Raw genomic sequence first — 26,484 nt, 5'->3', positions numbered from 1 at the left:
CTCCATGGAGCAGTAATGTGAACTAGGGGAGTGTGATTTCTAAAGCACAGTAACATATTACTCATTAATTGGTCTATGTAGACCCTGCTAGACACTAAAGGTTCCCTAGTGCACTTTAACATACTGCTGTTTGAAATAGTACATGCTAAATCACACTAGAGAACATTACAAAGAGATTACTCATTACCATACATACAGAGAAAGCCCCCAAAACTCCCTGATTTTTGGACATTTGCAAAAAACCTCAAAAATTGCTAAAAATAACCCCTGAAAAATGAAATTAATAAACCTTGAAAAACAGAAGCTTTATTTATATAGCAGCAAAAAGCGTGCTAGGCTCTTCACAGGTATACAGAAAGGTTGCTTTCTAAACCACTTAAATTGCAAACCTATAGTCATGACGAATACCAATGTTCAGGTCTTTTCAGCTTTAGGTTGCAAAGCTTTTTGTAAAGATGGGCAAGTATCACAGTCTCCTACAGGCTTTTGGATGTTACCACATCAATCTCCCTGGACATTCAATAACAGATTTAAAAGTAGACATGTTTCAACAAAAAAACTTCAAAAACAGACTTCAAAAAGAAATTGCAGAGATACAATTAATTTGCAAATTTAACACCATTAATTTGGGCTTGAATAGGGACTGGGAGTGGCTGACTCACTGCAAAAGCAGTTTCTCCTCTCTTGGTATTGACACCTCATCAGTTATTGGAAGTGGACAACATCCACCGTGACTGAATTGGCCTTGTCATCACTGGTTCTCCACTTGTGAGGTAACTCTCTTCTCTTCATGTGCCATTATATAATGCCTGTATCTGTAATTTTCACTCCATGCATCTGAAGAAGTGGGTTTTTTACCCACAAAAGCTTATGCCCAAATAAAGCTGTTAGTCTTCAGGGTGCCACCGGACTCCTCGTTCTTTTTGAGCCAAGAATGAAACCCAAGTCTCCTGATACTCATATTAGGGCCCTATCCATTGGACCACATCATCTCCTGTTGACTTAAATGGGACTACTCAAGTGAGTAATACTCTTCAGAATCAGTATGTAGTGAAACAACTTATGAATGAATACAATGTTTTCTATTAACTCCAAACCTAACTTCCACTTTTAATTGTTCTTAACTGCCACCTATTTCTCCTCCTCTTTGCATTAAACCTCTAACTATTTTCTCCTATCTTTTTGGGTTTTTTGACTGCCTCTTATTTATTTTTTGTTATTTTTATCCCTATTCTGTTTTCACTTTTTTCTTTCTTTTTTATGGTTTTTAATCTTTGCTTATTTTCACTTGATTTTATTTCTCTTTTCTGTTGTCTCTTGTCTGTTTCCTCCAGTTTGTTTATAAACTTTCTATCCTCTCCAATTATACTATGTAACCTCCAACTAAGTATCACATCATCTGCAATCGTTGGTTTTAACCTTTCCTTTCCATGCTGACCCTTAGATTTCTTACCCAAGCCTCATACAACAGTCACAGCCTCTGATTCTGTGCTGTATTCTGGAAACTTTGTACTACAGGCAAGCCTTATCATACACGGGGGTTCCGTTCTGTGGTTATCGCATAAAGCGAAAATCGCGTATACTGAAAATTATATCCCCAAGCCCTTTAAATCCTGCCCACAGCTCCGGCGGCAGGGCTGGGGCGGCATTTAAAGAGCTTCTCCAGGCTCCCGCTGCCGTGGGGAGCCCAGACGAGCCCTTTAAATGCTGGCCCTGGCCCCGCTGCCGAAGCTGTGGGCGGGATTTAAAGGGCTCCGCCGGGCTTCCCGCCGTAGTGGGGAGCCAGGAGGAGCCATTTAAATCCCGCCTGCAGCTTTGGCAGCTGGGCTGGGGCTGGCATTTAAAGGGCCCGGAGCTCCACGGTGGCTGGAGCCTCAAGCCCTTTAGTTCACCCCAGGAGCTACCAGCCACCTCTGCAGCTGGGAGCCCCCTTGCTGATTTAAAGGCCCTGGGACTCCCAGCCACGCTGGTGCCCCAGAACCTTTAAAGCTTAGGAGGCCACTCCTCTTCCACTTGAGGCCACTCCCCCGGACTCCGGTCCTTCAGTGTAAAGCTGAAATTGTGCATGTTAAATGTGTGTAAGTTGTGACAGACCTGTATTCCTATGACATAAAGGGGCAAGAAAGCATCCCAGCACTCTCCGGCTGGGAATTCCACCCATCAGAAAGAGTTCTCCTAAGTGGCACAGGACTAGGATAATGGCCTTACAGCATGGGCGGGCAAACTACGGCCCAGGCGCCGCATCTGGCCCTTCAGATGTTTTAATTCAGCCCTTAAGCTGCTGCTGAGGAGCGGGGTCCAGGGCTTGCCCCACTCTGGCACTCCAGCCAGGGGCTGGCTCAGAGCAGCTCCTGAAAGCAGCGGCATGTTCCCACTCTGGGTCCTATATGTAGGGACAGCCAGTGGGCTCCGCACATTGCCTCCTCCCCCAGCACCACCCCCGGAGCTCCCACTGGCCAATGAGAGCTGCAGGGGTGTTGTCTGCGGACAGGGCAGTGCGCCAAGCCTTCTGGCTGCACCTTCACGTAGGAGCCAGAGAGGGGACATGCCGCTGCTTCCAGGAGCTAAGGTAAGTGTCACCTGAAGCCTGCACCCCTGACCCCCTTCCTACTATCCAACCCTTTGCCCCAGCCCTGATCCCGCTCCCACCTCCAAACCCCTTGGTCCCAGCCCCGAGCACCCTTCTGCACCCCAACCCCTCATCTCCAGCCCCAACCCAGAGCCCATACACCCAGCCAGAGCTTTCACCGCCACCCCCCCAAACTCCTCATTTCTGGCCCCAACAGAGAGACTGCTCAGTGCTCCAGCTCTTTTGGGCTGCCAGAATAGCCCATTGGTGGGTGTGGAAATCTATTATAAATTGGAATAGCCCCTGAGGCTGCTTAAAGTTACATCAGGGCCAGCGTAGGCGCTCTGCAACTCTCAAATTCTGGGCTCGGCTAAGGGGACTCCCAGGTCTACATTTCCTGACCAGCTCACAATTGGGGCCAAAAAGTTACTCTTAAACTCATTATTATGTTAACCAATTTATAGAGGAAGATCCTATTGTTGTTAAAGTGGATTTACCTCTATTCAATTTAGCCCATATGCAATACCAGGATGAGGTGGGTCTGAGCAATTATCCTTTCACAGATAGCATCAGAGTATTGAAAGGACATAGGTATCTCTTTCCTTTTTCTCTTGCCCTCTTTACTCCCCTTGATAAGGATGGAAGAGGTCCTAGTGACCTTTACAACACGCATATGGTTAAGGCATTGCCACTTACTTCGTGGCATCTAACCTCTTTTTCTCTTTGTCTCACACATGCACTGCAACTTGTTACCTCCAAAGCAGTTCACTGTTAAGTAGTTACAATTGCTTCCCCCCAGAACCAGTTATACTGGTATTGTTCTATGGGCTGGCCATAAATGGCAGTTTAAAAACCATCAACACCTTTGTCCCACACACAGAAAAAGCATTTCCTTTATCCAGTGAACTAAATCTTATTGTTTACAGGGTTGGTGTAGCTGCGTTAGTCCCAGGATATTAGAAAGACAAGGTGAGTGAGGTAATATCGTCTATTAGACCAACTTCTATTGGTGAAAGGAGGATAATTTCAGACTTGTAACACTGGTCTACAATTTTTGAGAAGTCGTCTGCTTCAGAGATAAAATGTGATATTTATTATGTATTTTGATGTGCTGAATTCAAATATGACAATTAAAACAACTGATTGGCTACTGTTTCTAAGATATTTAAGTTTTTACATTTTATGTCTATGTATATTGTGTAGCTAGTAGAGTTTTAATCATAAATTGTAAACCTAGGTCTTTTCATGTGTTTATGGTTGCTTTACATGATAATATTTCACCTGTCCTGTTTATGCAACACTTTAAAAATCAGCAAAAGGGTTATATAAATAAAATTTATTATGAAACAAAAGGCAAAAAACTATTATGTACATAGTTTAGTCCTATTCAGTGTCTACTCGGCGCTTCTTGGCTTGTCTCTTGTATTCATTAAATGGAGCATCTCTTGTCACTGTCCAGCAATAGTCTGCAAGCATTGATGGGCTCCATTTGCCCTGATAGCCTGCCAGGAGATTCCATTGCTGTAGTTTGGAGCCCAACAGCTCTGCCTTACTCTTGGGTAGTTCCAAATCCCTGACAAGGTCATTCAGTTCACCTTGTCTTATGAGGTGTGGTTCAGAGGAGGAGGATGGGAGAAAATGTGGGTCCTGTGACATTGATGGTTCAGGACCAGAAGTTTCATCCTCTTCCTCTTCCTCATCTGACTCAAGTGAGAATGATTTTGGTGCATCAGGAACCGGCAGTCCTTCTCCGTGGGGTACTGGGCGTATAGCTGATGGAATGTTTGGATAATGCACAGTCCACTTTTTCTTCTTTGACACACCTTTCCGAACTGGAGGCACCATGCAGAAGTAACAATTGCTGGTATGATCTGTTGGCTCTCTCTAAATCATTGGCACTGCAAAAGGCATAGATTTCCTTTTCCTGTTCAACCACTGGCAAAGATTTGTTGCACAAGTGTAAACACTGACAAATAAGAGAGCACAACACTGTATGATTTCTAGAGTTGATATAGGGCAATTTGTTCAGCAGAGTGATGTAAGCTTCGTTATGATTGCATCATCCATGACTTCTAGGAATAACATGATGCAATTCATATCATGTATGACGCAATACCAGCTTCAGATTGCATCATTCATTGTTTTGCCTCAGAAGCAAGTACTGTCCAAACCCAGTCATAGATTTATTCATAGATCCAGTCAAAGATGTATTTTAGTCATTTCTGGTTTAAATTGAGATCCCTTCCCTTTATAACTCACTTATCCCTCCGCCATTCCCAAGTCAAGGGTCGTATATACTGACCCAATAGCATATCTTGAAAACTAGAGCCAATCAACAATTTTAAGCATTATTTTCGTTCTCAGTGACCCAGAATTAGTAAAGTTGGACTACATTTATTTCAGAAGCATTTTGGCTGTAGAGCAGTGTACGCGCAAAAGCTTATCTGTCACCAACAGAAGTTGGTCCAATAAAAAGTTCTCACTCATCTTGTCTCCCTAATTCTTAATTAGCTTTCAGAGGAAAAATACACAGCAGCTACTCATGGCAATGACACTTTGACATCAATTTGAGCAAGGATAAAAATGCTGAGAGTTGACATACCCCTCCAGAATTATCTCTGAAACATCAGTAGATCATTTGAGTCATCAGCAGATATCTTGTCTCCCAAATGAGCAGCTAATAACATAATTTTAAAAAGTACAACTTGTGACACATGCAAACCTAAAAACAAAATCAAGTGAAAAATAAAACTTGCTTTGAATATCAGGAGATGTCGTTTTGGCAGCCGAGCAGGGCAAGAACTTCATAAGCCGCTCTTTAATGCTGCGTTTGGTACTGTTCTGAGTGTAGAGGAAACCTAAAAGATACATTATCAGGACTGTTAACATGGCCTTAAGTACAGCTTATGTGCATGCTGCAAAACTCATCATGCCAAAATTCTGATGGGTAAAAGAGACAGGCAGCAGTGAGACAATTCTAGTTTGCAAAAGGCAATCAGAAATATTGAGGAGGACAACAAAATTGTTTGTCTTTGCATATTTTCTATCAGGGCATTTTCCTGTGTGTGCCCCTCTTTAAAAGTGCTTGTCTAGCACAATAAGGTGCAAAGTGTAGACACTAACTCATGTCTTTAAAAAAGAACGAGAACTGTGGGTGTTTTTTAAGATTTAAGTTACAAAATATTTACAAGCACTTCACTTTATTGTAATTATTCTAATTGCCAAGTGATTCAAATATGAAAAAAAAAACTGTTTTGTTGCCCACATGAAGGTTCTCCAGCTCCATAAATGAGTTTGCATCAAATGTTTGGACCATATCATTCATTTAGCAACTGTGATCACCAGCTGGCACTTTTGCCTTTCCTGAAAATTACAATGTTACTCAATACCGGCCATTCCTCCGTTCTCTGTCCTTTGACATATAAACAATTATAACTACCCATTATACATTATTTATATATAAATGGCAAGAAATGAGGATATGGCTATTTAGTCAAAGTAAGTGTTAAGAAATGAGGAAGATTACTACCAGCATGAATGTTAGCCTACATTAGTGGAAAAGGAGTGGCCATAGTAGATGCCTGTGACTTCAAACCCCTTGGGTACATATTAAACAAAATGTACAACACATACAGACAATCTCATAGACTGATGTTTAAGGCAAGAGACAGAGTTAATCCCTGTAAAGCAGATAACAGATTTATATTCCTGAGCAAGGTAGTGCTCGATCTGGGTATTATGCAATTCCCACACTTCTCATCTCTACCACATACAGCACTACACAGTGCAGCACTTTTCCTGAGAGTTCCTGCTCTGGTAGCAGGGGTGAAGAATGAGTGGGGAAGGAATGAGGTGTGGTGAAGCCCACTGATGGTTCTGGCAGGACAGCTGCCACACCCTAGTGACCTGGATAATTTTGGGGTATGCCAGCTGGGGTTCTGTGCTTGTGCTGAACGTTTGAGTGGAAAGTGTTATGAAGAAAAGCCATGCAACTTCCTCTCATCTCCTGAATGACTAGAACCCAGACTGTCCAGCCTACCACTGCCAGCAAGCGGAAACAGTCTGTGGAGCCTGCAGTGCTATCTGGGAAAATGAAAGTATTTTTAAAGGTTGATCTTTTAAAAAGATTTTAAAAATTAAAAACAAAGAAAAAAGTTGCAAACATGTTTTTGAAGTGTTGAAAGAAGTGAGGAAAGAAGGAAAGGCTTTGGCTGGGGTGGGGGTGGGGAGGAGGAAGGGAGGGAGAAGGCAGAAGATGCAAGAGTCAGTCCTGAAGAGAAAGCAGATGGAGGAAATCTGAGGCACTGTCAGCTTTTGTGGGTGGCTGGGTGAGCCCAGTTTCAGCACAGGACCAAGAAAGTCAGAATTAACTCTTGGGGAATCTATTTTGAAAAACTGTTTAACAACAACAATGAATGCATTATTATTTGTATTACTGTAGTGCCCCGTGGCCCCGCTTAGGATAGGGACCCCACTATGCTAGGCACTGCACAAACCTATCGTAACAGACAGTCCCTGCCTCAAGGAATAGCTCAAACTTCAAAGACTACTTTGAATATAAAGCTGACCCAGGAAACTCAGGTTGTCTTTTGACTGCCAGAGTAGCTAGGCTGTCTAACAACTGCGTTGTGAACTAGATATATATCTAGCTTGCTGAAGAGTCTTGTTTTATCTTTACTTTGTTTATGTTACTAATTCTTGAAACAACGCATTCCAGTGAAACTTAATCCTAACTCATCAACTTTATTACTATTTACTACCTATATAGTTCTGCAGACGTGCATTGTATTTTACAAAACCAATAAAAGATGTATTCCTTCTCCTAAAGAGCTTGCAATCCAAGACCCTGGATTTGCTAACCTTGTGCCCACAGAATTCAGTGGAGTCCATGCGGGCTTAAATGTAGCTCATCTACTTGCATCATCGAGGCCAAAGGTAAGTTGAGAAAAACAAAGCGATGACAACACAAGAAGGGGTAAACAAGAGGTAGGACGGCATAATTTTGTTCTCATGTTGAAGTCTACTGCATATCTTGAGGGGATTTGTTTATAAAGATTTTATACTACAAATGGGTATAAAGTAAAGGGGTTGGCCAATCTTCTCATAGCACAGTGAATCAGCAAGAAAGCTTATGCCTTCTGGTGGCTGAATCAGGGGCGGCTCCAGGCCCCAGCACGCCAAACGTGTGCTTGGGGTGGCATGCCGCGGGGGGCACTCTGCCGGTCGCCGGGAGGGCAGCAGGCAGCTCCGGTGGAGCATCCACAGGCACATCCACAGGCAGGAGGTCCGGTGGAGCATCCACAGGCAAGAGGTCCACCAGAGCTGTGGGACCAGTGGACCCTCCGCAGGCATGTCTGCGGGAGGTCCACTGGAGCCGCGGGACCGGTGACTGGCAGAGCGCCCCCCACGGCTTGCCGCCATGCTTGGGGCAGCGAAATGGCTAGAGCAGCCCCTGGCTGCAATGAGTTCATCCTGGGACCATACAGGCATCTGTGATGTTACAGCCACCCAGTACAACCCTCACCACTTCCAAGGAGTCTCAGCTCACGTTTTGTGAATGCTTAACCTGAAGGATTACTTCCCTGAAGCACTGAGATGACATATGGAACAGTTTTCATGAAGAAGTGCAAGTCCATACCCTCAGAGTGGGAGATGGGGACTGTACATACAGGAAAATTTAGGTGTCAAGCTCCATAACTAGAGGTCAGTGAGGAAGATGAATAAAAATGGGGATGAGGTGAGAAGTTATTTGTGACAGTAAAAGTTGTATATGTGTGAGCACTTACTCCTGCATATAATGATTGTAGAGTACGTTATACCATCATAATCACAGCATTTGCATTATTATAATTAAATACTGCATCAGCACATTATAAATCTATATTCAACCAAAATGTTCAGCCATGTTAAATTTAAATGATTATTAGAAAACTAACTGCATTTTTGCACTCAAATTCTGAAATTACATCAATTTTATGATGAAGTTCAATACATCATTATAATGGACAACATGGTAACCATGTTTAGTATTGTAAAGGAAAATCTAAAGTGTCTAAGTTAGTAAATTTTTAGAAGTGAATTTAGTGCTGATAAAAGTTGACAGAGTGGCCATTATTCATCCACAGTACAAATTCCTCACACTGCCCAGCCAATGTGTCTCAAACATAACCTCTGGGGATCTAGAAGAGGACAGAGCAGAGTTGTTCACTGCCCTACCATGCGCCCTTTGAAAAGCACAGTAGAATCACTGTGGGTCGGCTTATAAAACTCACTCATTCACCTTACTTGATGAGTAGCTCCATTGATTTCAATGGATCTGTTCACAGAGTAAAGTACTATTCAAACCAAAAAAGAATATGACAATCTGGCCATATGTATGCTCAGTTTTTTTTATTTTTTTTTAAATCTCTGCTGAAACTGTGGGGGGAAAAACAGTTAACGCCAAATGTTGTATTTTGTTGCAAAATAGGCTCGGAAAACTGAAATGCTAGTAGATCACAACATTTAGTTATTACCAACATGAGACAGATTAAAACTGGTAATCTACAGGTGAAAGGCTCCATATCGCATTACAAGCTCTCATAGCCAATTTTCAAACTATTGTTTGTAGCATGCTGATAGTCCAGGAAGCACTATTAAGTAGATAAAGAAGCTGCTTCCCTCACAGTGCTAGAGCATAATAATAATAATACTTAACATATCTGTAATGATTTATAGGCCTGATTTCTCAGCTCTTCTTGGTTTGGTTTATTTAAGGGCTTATCTTCAATGCAAAATTAACTTGAGTCTTACTCAGGTATTGCCCCAACCTGGCTCCCATCTATACACAAACCCTCTGGCCTGACTGTGGTGCACATTTATACCCAGGCTAGTTAGCCTTTCCTAGGGCTAGGCTAAAGCTTAAGTGCTGCTTACACATGGGCTGGTAATTCACCCACTTTGCAATGAGGATGCAAGCTAAGCCACTGGAGCGCTGATAGTCTTCCAATGCCTCCCCACAATTTCTTCCATGTGCCCAGGACAGACAATTTCTTCCACAATTCACTGGGAAAGAATCAGCCTCCTGCAGCACTAGAGAACCATATGACTCCAGAAGTCCTAATGCCTGACAGCAGTAAGTACAATACCAGTGTGGACTGATTAACTCGAATGGCTTTGCAGTATGGCTGGTCAGACCCGAGCAAGGCTAACCTAGGTGCTGATAACCCAGCTTAACTTTACTATAAGGACATATCCTAAGAGTGTTTTTTGTTATTTACTATAAATCATATTCTGTTACAATGGCATAACTCCAGATTTACACTGTGTAAGAGCAGAATTTGGCCATATGATTATAAGCAGGGCTGTCGATTAATCGCAGTTAACTCATGTGATTAATGCAAAAAAATCACAATTAAAAAATTAATCACAATTAATGACAGTTTTTAGCACACTGTTAAACAGTAGAAATTTATTAAATATTTTTGGAAGTTTTTCTAAATTTTCAAATATATTGATTTAAATTACAACAGTATACAAAGTAGACAGTTCTCACTTTATATTGTTCTTTTTTATTACAAATATTTGCACTGTAAAAATGGCAAACAAAAGAAATAGTATTTTTTCAATTCACCTCATACAAGTAGCGTAGTGCAATCTCTTTATGGTGAAAGTGCAACCTACAAATGTAGATTTTTTGTAACAATAACTGCATTCAAAACAAAACAATGTAAAACTTAAGAGCCTACAAGTCCATTCAGTCTTACTTCTTGTTCAGCTAATCACTAAGACAAACGAGATAATGCTGCCCGCTTCTTATTTACAACGTCACTTGAAAGTGAGAGTAGGCTTTCACATGGCACTTTTGTAGCTGGCATTGCAAGGTATTTATGTGCCAGATATGCTAAACATTCATATGCTCCTTCATGCTTCGGCCACCATTCCAGACGATATGCTTCCAAGCTGATGATGCTCAGTAAAAAATAATGCATTAATTAAATTTGTGGCTGAACTCCTTGGGGGGAGAACTATATGTCTCTTACTCTGTTTTACCCGCATTCTGCCATATATTTCATATTATAGCAGCCTTGGATGATGATCCAGCACATGTTTGATTTCTAAAGATAGCTACAGCACTCAACTCAAGGTTTAAGAATCTGAAGTGCCTTCCAAAATCTGAGAGGGACAAGGTGTAGAGCATGCTTTCAGAAGTCTTAAAAGAGCAACACTCCAATGTGGAAACTACAGAACCTGAACCACCAAAACATAAAATCAACCATCTGCTGGTGGCATCCGACAGATGATGAAAATGAACATGCATCGGTCCACATTGCTTTGGATGGTTATTGAGCAGAACCCGTTATCAGCATGGACATATGTCCTCTGGAATGGTGGATGAAGCATGAAGGGACACATGAATCTTTAGTGCATCTGGCACATAAATATCTTGCAACACCAGCTACAATAGTACCATGCGAATGCCTGTTCACACTTTCAGGTGATATTGTAAACAAGAAGCAGGCAGAATTATCTCCTGCAAATTTAAACAAACTTATTCGTCTGAGCGATTGGCTGAACAAGAAGTAGGACTGAGTGGACTTGTAGGCGCTGAAGTTTTACATTGATTTATTTTTGAATACAGGGTTTTTTGTACATAATTATACATTTGTAAGTTCAACTTTCATGATAAAGAGATTGCTCTACTGTACTTGTATTAGGTGAACTGAAAAAATACTATTTTTTTGTTTTTTTACAGTGCAAATATTTGTAATAAAAGTAAATATAAAGTGAGCACTGTATACTTTGTATTCTGTGTTGTAAGTGAAACCAATATATTGAAAATGTAGAAAATATCCAAAACAGTTTAAATAAGTGGTATCCTATTATTAACAGTGCAATGAGTCATGATTAATTATTTTAATTGTGCCATTAATCACGATTTTTTTAAAAATCGTTTGAGAGCCCTATTTATAATCCATCTCAAAAACAACTCACCGGATGACAACAAGGCTGTAATGGAAGGAACAAAACCAAAAAACCTCAGGAGGTTCTCTCTGTAGTGGTTGTGGTACATTAATTACAGTACCTTGAAAATATATTCACATGGTTAGCCAATATCATATAAGGTAGAACCCCACTTATCTGACCCTCCATGTTAACCACAACCAGCGGCACACTGGTCTAGAAGAGGGCAAACTCTCTTACGGCCACTACATGGTGATGCAACATTGCACTTTTCCATTCTCCAGTTTATCTAGATTTTTATTTTCCGATCTGGTCCCAGTCCCAGTCAGATCGGATAAATGGAGTTCTGCTATACTTCTAAAAGATATACTATATTTATGCTAACTACATGCCATACTCCCAAGTATACTTTGGGAATCATGCCAAGTATAGAGTGGAAATATATTTGTAGTAAACTGTGCATGATCTCTGTTCCTTGCACATGTAGAAACTGGCAAAAACAAGATGTATGTTCTTTTAAGATTTGTAAATATGAGCAGTGCCAGTTATGTGTTTTAGGGATAACAGGTATAAGATGCCTTTGTGATGTGCAAAATAATTGGAAACTAGATAAGAACAGGTGTGTAAGGTCTTTAATCAAGTAGAATTTTCTCTCTGTTGTAAACAGCTGAGGTATAAAAAAAACGGATCGTGGTTGTAATAAATTTGGAATAATGAAGACTGGGTAAATTATTAATTCCTTTTGTATTGTGCTGATTTATATAATCTGATTGAACCAAGTTATCTGACAATTTATCAATAAAGAACTGAACCCATTAGTATCAGCATTTTCTACATTCTTTTTTCCTTAAATTTCCTCACCTTTCCTCTCTTTTTGTAGGCTTCATTTACCATCTTAACATTGGCAAAGGCTGTAGGTGAGCAGCTCCCAATTACACTCCTGTTCCATTTTTCACTTGACAGTAGCTGCTGTCACCAGCTGGTGAGGGCAATGTTCTCAACTTTCTGTGACCAAATGCATAGCTAAGTTGCCCTCTATTTCTGTCCACATCACAGGTTTCAAGTCACCTAACCAGCAAACAAGTTGCCATTGCCAATGCATTGCCAGCCTAGCTTAAAATATTAATTACAGGTTAGGTACATAAAGGAAAACAAATACAAAAGCAAATAATGAGAAAACTGTCACATAAAATAAGATTAAAGACAATAGTGGAAAGGCAGAAAGAAAACACATTGTTTCAAAGCATCAAGAATACATTTCATCTTTAAAAACCTTGAAATCAACCTTGAAACCTGAAAATAAATCATAGATTCATACATCTGTGCTGCTCCATTTTAGACCCTCCAGAAGAGAACAGTGTTACAAGCATGCGGTCATTCTTCTCTTGTGACACACACTCTCTCATACACCAAGGATGATATTACATATAAATGTCAGATAGCAACAGCAGAAGATGAGACATGAATTATGGGTGAAGTGAGTATTGATGGCGATAAATGTTTTTTCACAGGAAAAATATTATCTAAATGATAATTATGGTCCCTTCCTGCCTTTGTTTCTCAGTTTCAGTCTGGAAAAGCTGTGTACAGAGTAATCTTTCTGACTGGTTTCCCGGGGCAGAGAAAGGAAGCAGAGTACTGTTTCATAATTTACAGCCCTGTTTAGTTCACAAGTCACGCTTTTGAACTATAGTTACTGTTTTTCCTCCTGGCATGTAAGTCTACAGATGGCAAGCGAATAAAATAGCAAATCATATTTTCCCTTAGACATTATATCTCCTCCATATCAATAAATATCACAAAGTCATGATGGGTGGTGAGACAATGAGGCTCAAGGTACATCCACTTTTGTACCAATGATTGGGTCATTTATCTTTGTAAGGAGGAGGAAAAGCCCCATGCTCTAATACTCCCAAATGTGATTTTTTTGGAGGATGGTTAGTACAAGTCCCATAAAACCAAGCAGTTAATGGACCATGCCTAGTTGGGGTCTTGGCATGGCTCAGAGAGTGATTCAAAGGCTGCCTCCATTAGGAGACGCTTGAGTCTCAGTTCTCTGTCCTTTCTGGATCAGGGCTTCAGTTGTTGGCACAAACCACACTTCTGCAGAATGTGGTTCTCTCTCAGGCAGCAGATACACCGAGAATATCCGTCAGTCACCGAGACAGAGGTCATTGCTTCTGAGACAGTCCTTGGAACCCAGTGAACTGGGCATACACTATCCAGAGAGGTCCACAGATGGGGTGTGTTTGTGTGTGTGTGTACCTAAGAAAAACCAAGTCTAAAATAAAGGGAGATTCTTTTGGTAATAAAGATAAGAGTAAAGAAAAGAAAGGGAAGCTCCAAAAAGATAGCTAAAATTAACAATTCTGAAGAAGTTAATGATCTGCGCTAATGGACAGCTAACGCTCCAAATCTAGCCAGGACAGTTGAGAAGGAACTGAGGAGGGTTCGACTGTGCACCATTGGTTAGCCTCATGGTAGAGCACAGGAGAGGGGGAGGGCACTGCTACCAAAATTCTCTGATCAGCAGGGCAGGGACACAGAGATACACCTACAGTGGAGCAGGGATACTACTCAAAGAAGAAGAGGGAGAAATGGCCATCCTTTTTGCCTTCCCTTCCCCTGTGCCAAACTCCCTAACCCCCCTCTAACTATACCACATAATCCCCTCCTAACATGGACAAACATCCAGTTTTTAAACAGGATAATCTAGTCATCCTATAAACAAAGTATTAATACTTCTGAACATAAACCCCATCTCAAACTATTAGAGATGTTTCCAGTCACTTGAACTTAGGCAGCTGAGAGTTTAAGAGTGATCACTAAGCAAACAGTTGAGAAATGTACCAATGCCCTGATAATATGGGATTCATTTTATCACACACACAGAGCATGTGCATAAAATTAGCTGGCTTATTATAGCAACGGCTACATTTAATCTAGTTCACCAGCTTAACCTTGGAAGTCCAGTTTGAATTAAATGTAAAGTGGGTGAGCAGGCGGCGAGGTTCACATTGGACCAGACTGCATCCAGTTATAGTTGTAGTAGCATCCAGTTTCATCACCTTCTGCTTCTGGTAGGTATTGGGTGAATATAAAACAAGCTATTTAACCAATTGCAACAGATACAAATCATGACAGACCTATAAAAAAATCAAGAAAGTTCTCTTGGGGTGAGGGGGGGGGAATACACTTAGGAAGAAAAAGAAGGCTCCATATTAGAGGTGAAATTGCAATATGAGACAAAAGTAATCAGGAGAGCAAGGGGGTAGGAATGCAATTTAAAAAACTGTAGAAGTAACTTATGCCCCTATAATAGTTTCAGGGCAGGTTCCTTTTCTGAAGCTTCTCCTAAGCAAAGTAATCTCCATTTTTCATTTTCAGGCTGGGATGGTCAAAGGCATTTTGGGGAAAAAACCTCAATTACTGAACTAGAGAACTTAATAGCCAACAACCCTCTGAATATAATGCTCTTTCTCAATAGCTTGAGACAACTACATAGCCTACTTTTCAATTTCTGCTCTGACTGGGACATAATTGTGCTCTGTCTCTGAAAAGAAAATATTTACAAGTAGACTTCTTTTGAATGACAAACTAGTGAATACAAATGTCTGGTAGAAGCAGGACTCCCTGATACCAACAATATCGGATAGTTTTATTTTATATTCAAGAATGCCTGCCTTCCTAGAAGAGGACTGTGATAGCTTTATTCCACCACTCCAACGATTTACAGAAAGGATGCATAATACAGGTATAGATAAATATAGAGGGATAAGATGGGTCATTTTCCAAATCACACTCTGACTCATTAAAGATAACCAGAATATTGTAGTTCAATATACAGTATAACAGCTTTAATAGCATTTTCATTGCTAGCCTCTAGCTAGAGAGTTCCTAAGCAACCAGTGGAGGTTTATATTGTTAAGCATCAGTCCTTGTTTTTCAGAATGGGTAAGGATTACTTATGACCTCTTGGTTTTTAAACTTGCCATGAACTTTGTCCACCTTACTTCACAGAAATTCTTTCTATTTTATTCTCCACTTCTGATACTCACCTCCATCCCTCCCCACAGTCTCATCACCAATGGTGAGATACCTTTTTCCTATATAATGATGCTATCTGGAACAGCCTGTCTATGCTTTTCCTTATCATCAGCTTTCCATCTCATTTCTAAGATGATCTCAAAATAGCTTTTCTGCCTTGCTTTTGATTGTGCGCCCCCGTGTTATTATTATTTAACTCCTGAAGGCATTTGGGGGATATTATATCACATCATCCTAGTACTTGAATTGAGGTAACTTTTGGGAGGGGGGTATATTCACATAATGTGTAATTGTTTCTTTTTTAAAAAGCCCTAAAGAATTCAGCTTCAATGTGAATTTTGCTAAAACAGTGAGAACTGCAAATGGCCTAAATGATGAAGCTAAAATTTAAAGCATTGTTAAAATTGACCATAAAAATGCAAACTACTCCTATTGGCAAACAAGATTCCCAAATGGAAGCATAGAATATAATCAAAAAATTGGGAGTAGAGAAGAATTTACTGCTGAGAAAACTATTTCTTACACAGAGTATAGTAAAGACTTGAAATAGCTAATCTAGATGGAATAATAAAAGAAAAACAACAAACAGGCATAAAGAAGTATGTTCTGCAGAGAATTTGAAACATTTCTTCTGGTGGATGGTAAAGAAGTAGAGGCAACAAAAATAAAATAAAACAAAACAGGCACAATGATCCCTTTGGCTGTTTCACCTTGACTTGGTTTCTGATGTTATTTATTCTTTCATGCAAAAATGCTTGCTCTGCTTTAATGAACTGATTCAATAAAAATGACCACTCCTTATTTTATTTAATTAGATAGTGAAGGCCTGATTTTTCAGAGACATACTGTCAGCTATACCTGTGCAAAGTGGATGCTGCACCATATCAGTGCAGAATTGGGCCCTCCAGGTATGGTCCAATTAAAAAAATACTTTCTGCAGCTTCTGAATTGTATGGGATCCTCAGCCATAGACAAGGGCCAGATCTGCCACCATTTACACTGGCACAAAATGAATTAAGACTATTGAATCCATGAAGTAACTCTGGATTTACACCACTGTAAGTGATGACAGAATCTAGCCCTAACTCTGATTGCTGAATTAGGCATTTTGGGCCCAATTCTGCAGTGATGAACAGTGCTTTAAGTTAAACAGCAGCAGTGAGTTGGTCTGAAAACAGAGGTATAAATGACAAAGTAGTATAAATTGCATATATTTTGCATTCAATGTGCAAAACATGAGTAATCGCATGCTGAAGGTGTTTGGCAGAAGAAGCAATTGGGCAGGAGAGTGAAAAATAGGGTTAGGAAAAAGCATAAATTCATAATGATTTATCAATATGATGATTGGTTATAATGATACTGGGGATGTCATGGTTTTAGGAAAATTAGGTGTCACCATAGCAGAACTTCATTGAGTGAGGGTCTAGAAATCCCTCAATATCCTATCATAGGTTAACCCCTTTCCAAGTTGATGTAAACAATGCATGATGGTTATTTTTGTCCACTGGGAAAATTTCAGTATGAAAAAATAAAGTCTTAACAAAAGTAGAGAAACTCCCAACTCTGCCAATAATTTTAAATAGTGTTGAAAATGTGTAAGCCAGAACTCAAAGCCAGTCTCCTACCTCCTGTCTTCCCCTCCATTAAGAAGCCAGTCACCACAACTGACATCAACCTGAGGAGGAAAGTAAAAGGAACACAGCAGCAGGAGCAGACTGATCAGTTGGTTGCTCCCACCCCAAACAGTGTCCAAGCTGCCAGGATGGAGAGATCCCTCATTCCCAGCCAGCCACTGCAGCAGAGTCGTGGGGCAGCCAGGGAAACCTGACGTGGCCACTGTTGCCACCCCAGAAAGTCCCAGAGCCACCAGCAGAAAGAGGAAGCAGGAAGAGGTCTTGGTTCCAACCAGAGTCAGCCATCAATTCCCTCTCAGGCACCTGATTCCTCAGATGGGGAGGGGAACAGACTGCAGGTGTAGAGGAGGAACTTTGATCTGCTAGCCTCTTGCTTGGCTTCAAAGCAGGGACAGCAATGGGACCCCAGGAAAGAGCCTGCTCTGCACAATGCCTGAGACCTCATGGGATTAGCTTGAGCAGATGAAAAGGATCAAGTTGGAGCTTTGATGAATGTCTTGCAAGGCTCTAGCCCTTGGAATGTTCATCAGCCCAGACGTTTGAAGTTTCTGAGTGGTTTCTTGCTCCCTGGTGATGAGGGGTGAAGCTCAGATGAGCAAAACAGGGAAGATTTGGTATAAAAAGTCACTTGCTAGGCAAACTCAAGAGTCGTGAAGAGAGGCAGCTGACAAGACATTTTTAGAGGGAGTTGAAACAGGGAGTGAGAGAGGCTCCGTACAATCTGTGATATCAAGATGGCCAGTGATGGAGCAGTACTGGTGACCTGGTGGATATGCCATATTCCCTTTCTTGCTTGAAGTTAGTGGGGACTTCCTGTGCATGAAGTACAAGTTGGTGTTTGTGCTGGAGGAACAAATTCTTGCATTAGAGGGGCAAGCTGAGGCGCTACTAAGAATCAGGGAAACTGAGGAGTTCCTAGAAAACAAGAGTGTCCCAAGTTCAGGGAAGAATGGAGCTGACCACAAAGGAACATGTGAGAGAGGAGGCCATAGAGGAGACCTAGCAGTCTGTCAACACCAGAGGCAAGAGGTCACAGTAGCTTCTACATAGTTGGAGACAGATGAGGCTGGAGCAGACTGTGGCCACCAAAGAGAAGTAGGAGGAATTTCACACAGCTAGAAGTTTCAAATCAATACTACATCCTCAGTATGGAAACTATAGATGTTACCTCTCAAGATCCACAGGTCCAAGGGAATGGAGAGATGTACAGGACATCAATGCAGATGAAAGCTCAGCCCAAACTTTAAGAAAAATTTAGCTTACCCTCAAAGGAGTTGTTTAACCATCCAAGGTCAACAAATGATCCTTGTTGGAGATCCAATACTCAGAAGAAGCAAAAGAAAATTCTGCCAGTGCCAGGAAGACAACAGGATGGTGTGCTGCCTTTCCAGAGCCAAGATGAGGCATTGAGCTAGGATTGAATAGGCTTTTGATGTTGCTGGGCAAGGATCCATTGCTGATAATTCATATTGGCACAAATGACACTGTATCATGGGATATTTCACATGTAGTAGGTGACTTCAGGAAACACTGAAGTGTCTTGAAGAGAAGAATGTCCAGGCCATCTTCACAGATTCTTCTTGTCTTTCACGCAAAAGGAAGACAGAAGGCAAAAGATGCAGGAAGTGAATCACTGGCTAGGTTAGTGGCAAAGGATAAAGAGCTTTGGTTTCTATGAGAAGAGGGGGCTATATAATTTGCATGGCCTCCAACTCAGTAGAAGGGGGGACAAATATATTTGGGGAAAGGCTGGTTAGAGTAGTCGTGAGGGTGTTAAACTAATAGCAAAAGCAGAGCATAAAAAGAGGGAAGATGTGAGCACTCAGCACGAAAGTCAAGATGTTGACAATAAAATTGAAGTCAAGGAATCAAAGGACATGAAAAAACGAAATGTAATTGCCTATACACCAATAATAGATTCCCAGGTAACAAACAAGGAATTGATCATTTATGAGGATAAATTCAATCTAGCAGGTATTGCTGAAACCTGGTGTGATGATTCACACTACTGGAATGTTAAAATCAATGGTTATACCAATGTAGGAAGAATTGTAGTGAGCAAAATGGGCGGGGGGTGTCACTCTATGTCAAACATAGTATTACTTGTTGCCAAGTCACTGATGACAAAGAAGAAAATGATCTTGAATACTTATGGATCACTGTCCTAACACAGAAAGCAAAAGATAGGGTACTAGTTGGTATCTGCTATAGAACACCAAATCATACTAGGGAACAGAATGACCACTTTCTTATGCACCTTATTCCTTATGCGATGTGTAGGGAAAAAACTATGTGAAGGGGGACTTCACTTTGAGTAACATATGCTGCAGGTCTCATGCTGCCAGTACAACAACATCCTTGGAATTTCTAAACATTATAGATGACAATTTCCTAATTCAAAAAAATATTGCATCTAACATGGGGGTATGCTATATTAGACCACTAGATCTAACAGATAAAGACGAACTGATCACAGAACTAAAAATTAATATTAGCTTAGGTACACAAGAACATGACATCATCACATTTATAATGTGCAAAGAGACTAAAGTCCACACCAGTAATATATACCCTTGGTGCTTTAATAGGGCCCATTTCACAAAGCTGAAAACTGTATGAGCCAAATCAACTGGGAAGAATTTAAGCAAAAAAAAATCTGATTAATAATTAGGAATCATGTAAGAACACCTTAAGAGTTTCTCAAAAGTCACAATCGCACAAATTGAAGAAAACGACTGCACTGGAGGGAGAAAAAAAACCTGATTTAGTTTAGCGGGGAACTGAAGACATCTGAAAAAAAATATAAGAAAGGGAAGAAAGGGCAAGTTGATAGTAATGAATATAAATCAAGTTAGAAATTGTAGAAAATTGATAAGGGAAGCCAAGGAAAACAAAGAGAAAACTATGGCCAGCAGAGTTAAGGAAAATAAGCAAGAGTTTTTTAAATATAGTAGGAATAAAAAGAACAATGACAATCATATTGGTCCATCACTAGATGGAAATGGCAGAATTATCAATAATAATGCAGAAAAAGCAGAAGTGTTCAATAAATATTTCTGTTCTGCATCTGCGGGATATTATATAGACTCATCATATGGTGATAACATTCTTTCCCTCCCACTAGTATTTCTGGAAAGTTAGACAGTTTAAAATCAGCAGATCCAGCTAACTTGTTTCCAAGAGTTTTAAGAGAGCTGGCTGAGAGCTGGACCATTATTGTTGATTTTCAGTAAGTCTGGGAGCACTGAGGAAGTTCCAGAAGACTGTAAAAAAGAATCTAATGTTGTGCCAAATTTTTAAAAAGGGTAAACGAGATAACCTAGTTAATTTTAGGCTTGTCAGCCTGACGTCAATCCAAGATAATGGAACAGTTTATACAGGGACAAGATTAACAAAGAACTAAAGGAGGATAATGTAATTAATGCAAATCAACATGGGTTTATGGAAAACAGATCATGTGAGACTATCTTGAGATTTTTTTGATGAGATTACAGGTTTGGCTGATAAAGATAATAATGTTGTTGTAACATCCTTAGACTTCTGTAAGGCATTTGACTTGGTACTGCACAATATTTTGATTAAAAAACTAGAATTATCTAAAAGTAACATCGCACACACTTAATCAATTAAATACTGACTGAGTGATCAGTCTCAAAATATAACTGTATATGTCTATTTAACATTATTATTAAAGACCCTGAAGAAAACAAAATAATCACTGAAAGTTTTCAGATGACCAAAAAATTATGGGAAAGATAATAATGAAGAGGACAGATTACTAATTCAGAGTAATCTGGATTTCTTGGTAAACTGGGCACAAGCAAACAATTTGTATTTTAATACAGCTAAATGTAAACGTATACATCTTGGAACAAAGAATGTAGTCCAGGATGGGGGGTGGGTAGGTCCTGGGAAGCAATGGCTCTGAGAAAGATTGGGGATCATAGTGGATAAGCAACTGAACATGAACACACAGTGTGTGACACTGTCGCCAAAAGAGCTAGTGAGATCCTAGGATGCATGAACAGAGGAATCTCAAGTAGGAGTAGAGAGGTTATTTGACCTCTATCTAGCACTCTAGCACTGTGCAATCCACTGGAATATTGCTTCGAGTTCTGATGCCCACAATTCAAGAAGGATGTTGATAAATTGGAGAGGATTCAGAGAAGAGCAAAAAGAATAATTAAACGGTTAGAAAACGTGCTTTAGAGCAGGGGTCTCAACAAAAATTTTGGTGGCCTCAGAATGTGGCCACCAACTCTTGCTGGTGGCCGCTCTGACAATTTTTCCTAAAATACTTAATTAGCATTAGGAAAAACAAATAAACATGCAAATATACAGGTTCAAATCAATGTAATCTGTTTATGTAGGGTTTTTGGCAGGCATAATAATAAACATAATTTACAGTTGTCTCTATTCTTTACTTGATCTAAACAGAATAAAAACGCTAATAAGGTGCTTTGCATGTTCTTGTCTTTTGTTGTTTTTTTGCGTGCACTTTTTTGGATTTTTTTTTGACTTGCTAGCTAGTAAGTCTGCTTCTATGAAAAGTGATGTTGAATGGTCTCTGACTCACAACAACTGAGAGGACCAGGGATGTTCATTATGCCTCGCTTCCCAGCATGGGAAGAGGGAGAAAGAGAAGCTGAGGATGGTGTAGCAGGCAGCCACCTCTACAAATCAGAGGTTAAGGAAAACCTGCAAGAATATGGGAATGACTAGATTTTAACCAATTTGATTTGGGGTCAAGAGAAGTGACTTGAGCTTATTTGGATTGGAAATACAGAATTTATTTATATATATTTTCTGATGGGGACTAACTGATTAATGTCTTAATTGGAATGAAGGGCCAGCACTAATTAGAAGAATGAATTTGTGATGGAGAAAGTGTGTTAGGGGATAGGAAAAGAGGAGAAAAGAAAGCATTGTTGTAGAAAGACAAGAAAGAGTGGCTGAAAGAAAAAGTGGCACCAGAGTGAGTGGTGGTGACTGCACCAATGTGTCTGCACCTGGAGAGTGAGTGAAAGAGATGGAATGAAGTGAGACAAGTAAGACTAAATGGAGTGAGTGAATGAGAAGAGTGGGATAAAGAGAAGGTAATGATTGATAAAAGAGAGGTTGGAGAAAGGGGGAGTAAGGTTAGAGAGGAGAAACAAATTAAGCTGAAAGTGTGAATATGGAGAATGGAAGTAGGAACGAAGTTTCAGAGGAGAGGGGGTGTGACCATATTTATTTCCTCCACAGATAGCGTTTAATCAATCATATATGTGGGGGCTGGGAGCATGTCCATTTCTGGACATGGAGATGTCTACTACTGGTTTTGCTCTTTGGCAAGAAAGCAGTGTCTCCTCAAGAATTTATCTTGCTTCCTCTGAAAACTGATAGCACTGTTCTTGATCTTAATGTCAAGTCTTAACAATTCTATTTGTAGGTACTAAGGTATTGTCTGATTAATCAAATGCAAAAGTTGTTAGGTGGAGGAGAGTTCATCCCAATGACCTTCCTTTGAGAATCAATGCAGCTGTTTGTTGATCTCTCAGCTGCATGAGTCAGCCAGTCATGGAGTTAGGAGACTTGACCTTCCTAGGCTTTGGCAGTCATGTGTGACACAGACGGCTATGTATCAGTTTTGTTGACCCGAGTCAATGGTGAGTATTAATGAGATGTATAGTTAATCAGCCATTTGACTAGCGAGGCTGTCTACAGTACTCTTTTAAATTGAAAAACAGAATATACATTTAAAATAATCTAGCAGGTTAACTCCCATCATCATTATTGTACTTTAAAAATATATATCTTCATGATCATTAGAAAATTGAGATAAAACCACACAGAGTTCATGAATAATCTGTGGAGTTTTTCTCACGAGCTTTCAAACTATTATTCCATGACTTTAGATGGAAATAATTAACCTGCAGTGCTCTAGGCTATTATTTAAAAGTATCTGTGTGAATTTAGCTCTCATGAAAGAGCCTTAATTGAGAGCCCTGAAGATTTTCACAGAAGAGATGCAGTGAAGGCAATGCCAGTGCATGCTTGTCCACGTGGGATGTAAGTTGGGTACTGTGACTGAGCCCCACCCAAGAGTACCCATCCATGCTTACTTAGAGCCTGATCTTGCACTCAGTGAAGTCAATAGCAAACCTCACGCTAACTTGAGGGTGCGGGGTTAGAATAATAAAACCATGGAGTTAGATGGGTCTTGTAGTCTAATTCCCTGCCAAGACGCAGGATTTGTGGTGTCTAAACCATCCAAGACAGATGGCTATCCAGCCTCTAATGGTCTTACTCTTCACTCCCCTGTTAGGGCAGCCAAGAAGTTCATTTTTTTCTGTGAATCTTGGTGATGATTTGTGTAATACTGACACTTGTCCATATGCAATTGTATCAACACTAAGAACTCATTTTACACAGGTGACCAAAATGGTTTAGATGAAAGATATTAAATAATTATGAAAGTTTTCCCTGTTGTTCAACTAACTCAAAAACAACTACAGTGTGGGGGGTACTTAATTTTCCAGTACATCATTAAAGGCAGCTATAAATATACAGCACATGAAAAGATGGGAGTTGCCTTACCAAGTGGGGGGTCAGTGCAAATGAGGCCAGTTCAATCAGGATGGATATGGCCCACTCCCAACGGTTGACAAAAAGGCGTGAATATCAACAGAGGGAAAATTAGTTTTTGTAGTGCTAACGAGGAAACCCAAATACATTTCTTAGTTTCTAAGATGCCACAAAGACTCCTTGTTGTTTTTGCTGATATAGACTAACAGGGATACCCGTCTGAAACCTGTTACCCTGTTTATAAAGTGATAGATGAAATAAAAAACAGTTCTGAACCAGACTTAAAAATGGCATATCTAATCCTTCTCCTTAGGCAAACAAAAATGGAAAACTCATAACTGCATTAATCATAAGCAAATCCTAACGTTTCAGGGTCCCCGTGAAAAAACAAACAATTACCTTTCCCGTAACTGGTGTTCTTCGAGATGCGTTGCTCATGTCTATTCCACAGTAGGTGTGCGTGCTCGCCATGTGCACTGGTGCCGGAAGTTTTTCCCCTAGGGGCACCTGTAGGGGGGGAGCACCCCCCATGACCCTTGAGTTTGCCTAACAATAGGTGGTGGGGAAATACCCACCAGCTCATAACAGGAGCGGATGCACGAAGTGATCCAGTTGGACAGCTTCTGAGTGGGAGCATGTGGAGGCGGCGTCCTCATTAGTCGCATGAGGTTTGGGGCAAAGGACTGCTAGAAAAATGTCCTGACCCATGTGGTAGGCAGAGACCACCTTTGGGAGGAAGGCAGGGTGTGGGCGGAGCTGGACCTTGTGCTTATGAAACGCAGTATACGGCAGCTCGGAGGTCAGGGCCCTGAGCTCCAAGACCTGCCTGGCTGATGTGATAGCAATCAGGAAGGCTACCTTCCATGAGAAGTGAGACCAGGAACACGTGGCCAGTGGCTCAAATGGGGGCTCTGCCTTCTTAGAGATGGGAGCCTGGCCTGTAGACGTGCGACTGCAAGCAGAGGTCAGGCTGGCATATGACATGCTGCTGCCTCCCGACTGGGAGTGGCAGCGGTGTTGGGATCTGCATCAGACATGGGACCATGACCTCGAGGCGGGAGAATGGCACCGATGGTAGTGGCTGCTCCGTGAGCAGTCTTGACAGGTGGACCCATGACGGCGAGGAGCTGGCGATTGATGTCTGGAGCTACGGTGCCTTGGCGGAGACTTTGAGTGGGATTCCAAGCAGGAACAGCGGTGATGGTCATGCCGCAACCAACTGTGGTATCACCATCGAGACAAGGACCATTGGCAACATCCGCCACAGTCCTGTCTGTGTTTACTCCGTGAAGACCAGCGGTGCCAGGAGTCCCAATCAGATGGCACCCATCCAGACAGTCTAGCCTGTGTCAAGGGTGATCCACATGGACTGAACCCTGAATGGTCACTGGGAGGTGAGTGGTGTCGGGAATGTTCCCTCGACCGAGATTGGTACCAGGGCGGGCAGTGACTGCGGTGATCCCAGTGGTGGCTTGCCTCTGGAACGTGGGGCCAACATCGGCAGCGCTCCTGGCACCGGCATGGACACGACATCCTTAGCCACCTGGAGGACTTTGGGTGTAGATGGCATCCGGACATGCAGAGAGGCCTGCTCCGAAGGGGCTGGGCTACTTTGCTCTGCGCCAGTTGGAGGCCTAGGGCCTGATGGGGATTGAGGACTAGCCGACATGGGCCTAGTCTCTGTTCCAGACTTCCCTTGGTGCCACTGTGAAGAGGGAGTCTTTCCGATCCTCTTGACATGCCCCGTGGAAGGGGAGCGGTACTGATTAGTCGAAGGTACCGGAGGGTCTCCGCATACTGACACCACGGTGCTAGGTACCAGATCGGAGCGGCGTGCCAGGGTCGGGGCCGGCGCTGACTCCATCAGGACGGCCCAGAGTCTAATGTCTCTTTCTTTTTTAGTCCAGGGCTTGAACAACTTGCAGATCTTACGCCTTTCGCTGATATGTGTTTCTCCCAAGCAGCGCAGACAGTCTGTGTGAGGATCACTCCTTGGCATAGAATGCTGACACGAGCCGCAGGACTTAAATCCAGGGCATGCCTGGCTCACTAACTAAACTTTACTGAAAACTAAACTGACTACAGGTACTACTGAACGAACAGTTCTGGGGACAAGCTGCAGCAAGGCTGGAGCTGAGCAGTTCCAACACACCTTCACTAGTGGCAAGAAGGAACTGAGGGTCAAGGGAGCGCACAGCTCCCCTTATACTGTGCCAGGCAGGTGTCACTCCAGGGGTCGCGGTGAGTGCTTCCCATTATGGATACTGCTAGGGGGAAAACTTCCAGCACCGGTGCACATGGCGAGCATGCACACCTACTGTGGAATACACGAGCAATCACTCAAAAAAAAAAAACAACACCTTTTTTCTTCAACATTTAAAAAAACAAATAAAAAGATTTCCTGGTAATATAATGCCAAGGAAAGAAGTTTAATTTATTCAAACCATTTCCTTAGACTTGGAAATTGCTTTTAAAGTTGGTATTGTTCACAAATGTTTTGAAAACCATCTAATTTATTTCAGCTGGTTGGTTGTGCATGCTTCACAGAAACATGAAAATATTCATTAACGATAATATACAACTGATCAAAAGAGCTCTGGAAAGCCTAAGAGTGCCCTGGATTGAGCTTCACTGCCTAGGATATGACAGAACTTCACCACTGTGATGGAAGGACTCAGCACAAAACTTGGGAATCATTGACCCAACAGTTCTTTCCCTGCACTT

At 41.4% G+C, this 26,484-nt stretch overlaps 1 protein-coding gene and 1 pseudogene across 7 annotated transcripts in view; one reads left to right on the top strand and one right to left on the bottom strand.

Moving 5' to 3' along the window:
* The window catches only part of KCNIP4 (potassium voltage-gated channel interacting protein 4), a 789,448-nt gene that overhangs the window by 106,824 nt on the left and 656,140 nt on the right, over positions 1-26,484 (bottom strand). For 2 of the 7 annotated variants that reach the window (XM_050948027.1, XM_050948025.1), the window contains exon 2: positions 5,322-5,427. The exons of the other annotated variants lie outside the window; for them this stretch is intronic. In XM_050948027.1, coding sequence (XP_050803984.1) covers positions 5,322-5,427 — 106 coding nt within the window. The remainder of the gene's footprint in view (positions 1-5,321; positions 5,428-26,484) is intronic. 7 annotated transcript variants of the gene reach the window in all.
* On the top strand, positions 3,192-3,288 carry LOC127048518 (uncharacterized; annotated as a pseudogene).

This window comes from Gopherus flavomarginatus, chromosome 3 (genome assembly GCF_025201925.1).
Source record: "Gopherus flavomarginatus isolate rGopFla2 chromosome 3, rGopFla2.mat.asm, whole genome shotgun sequence".
NCBI lineage: Eukaryota > Metazoa > Chordata > Testudines > Testudinidae > Gopherus > Gopherus flavomarginatus.
The sequence above is the reverse complement of the archived record's forward strand: the minus strand, read 5'-3'. Positions and strand labels throughout refer to the sequence as shown.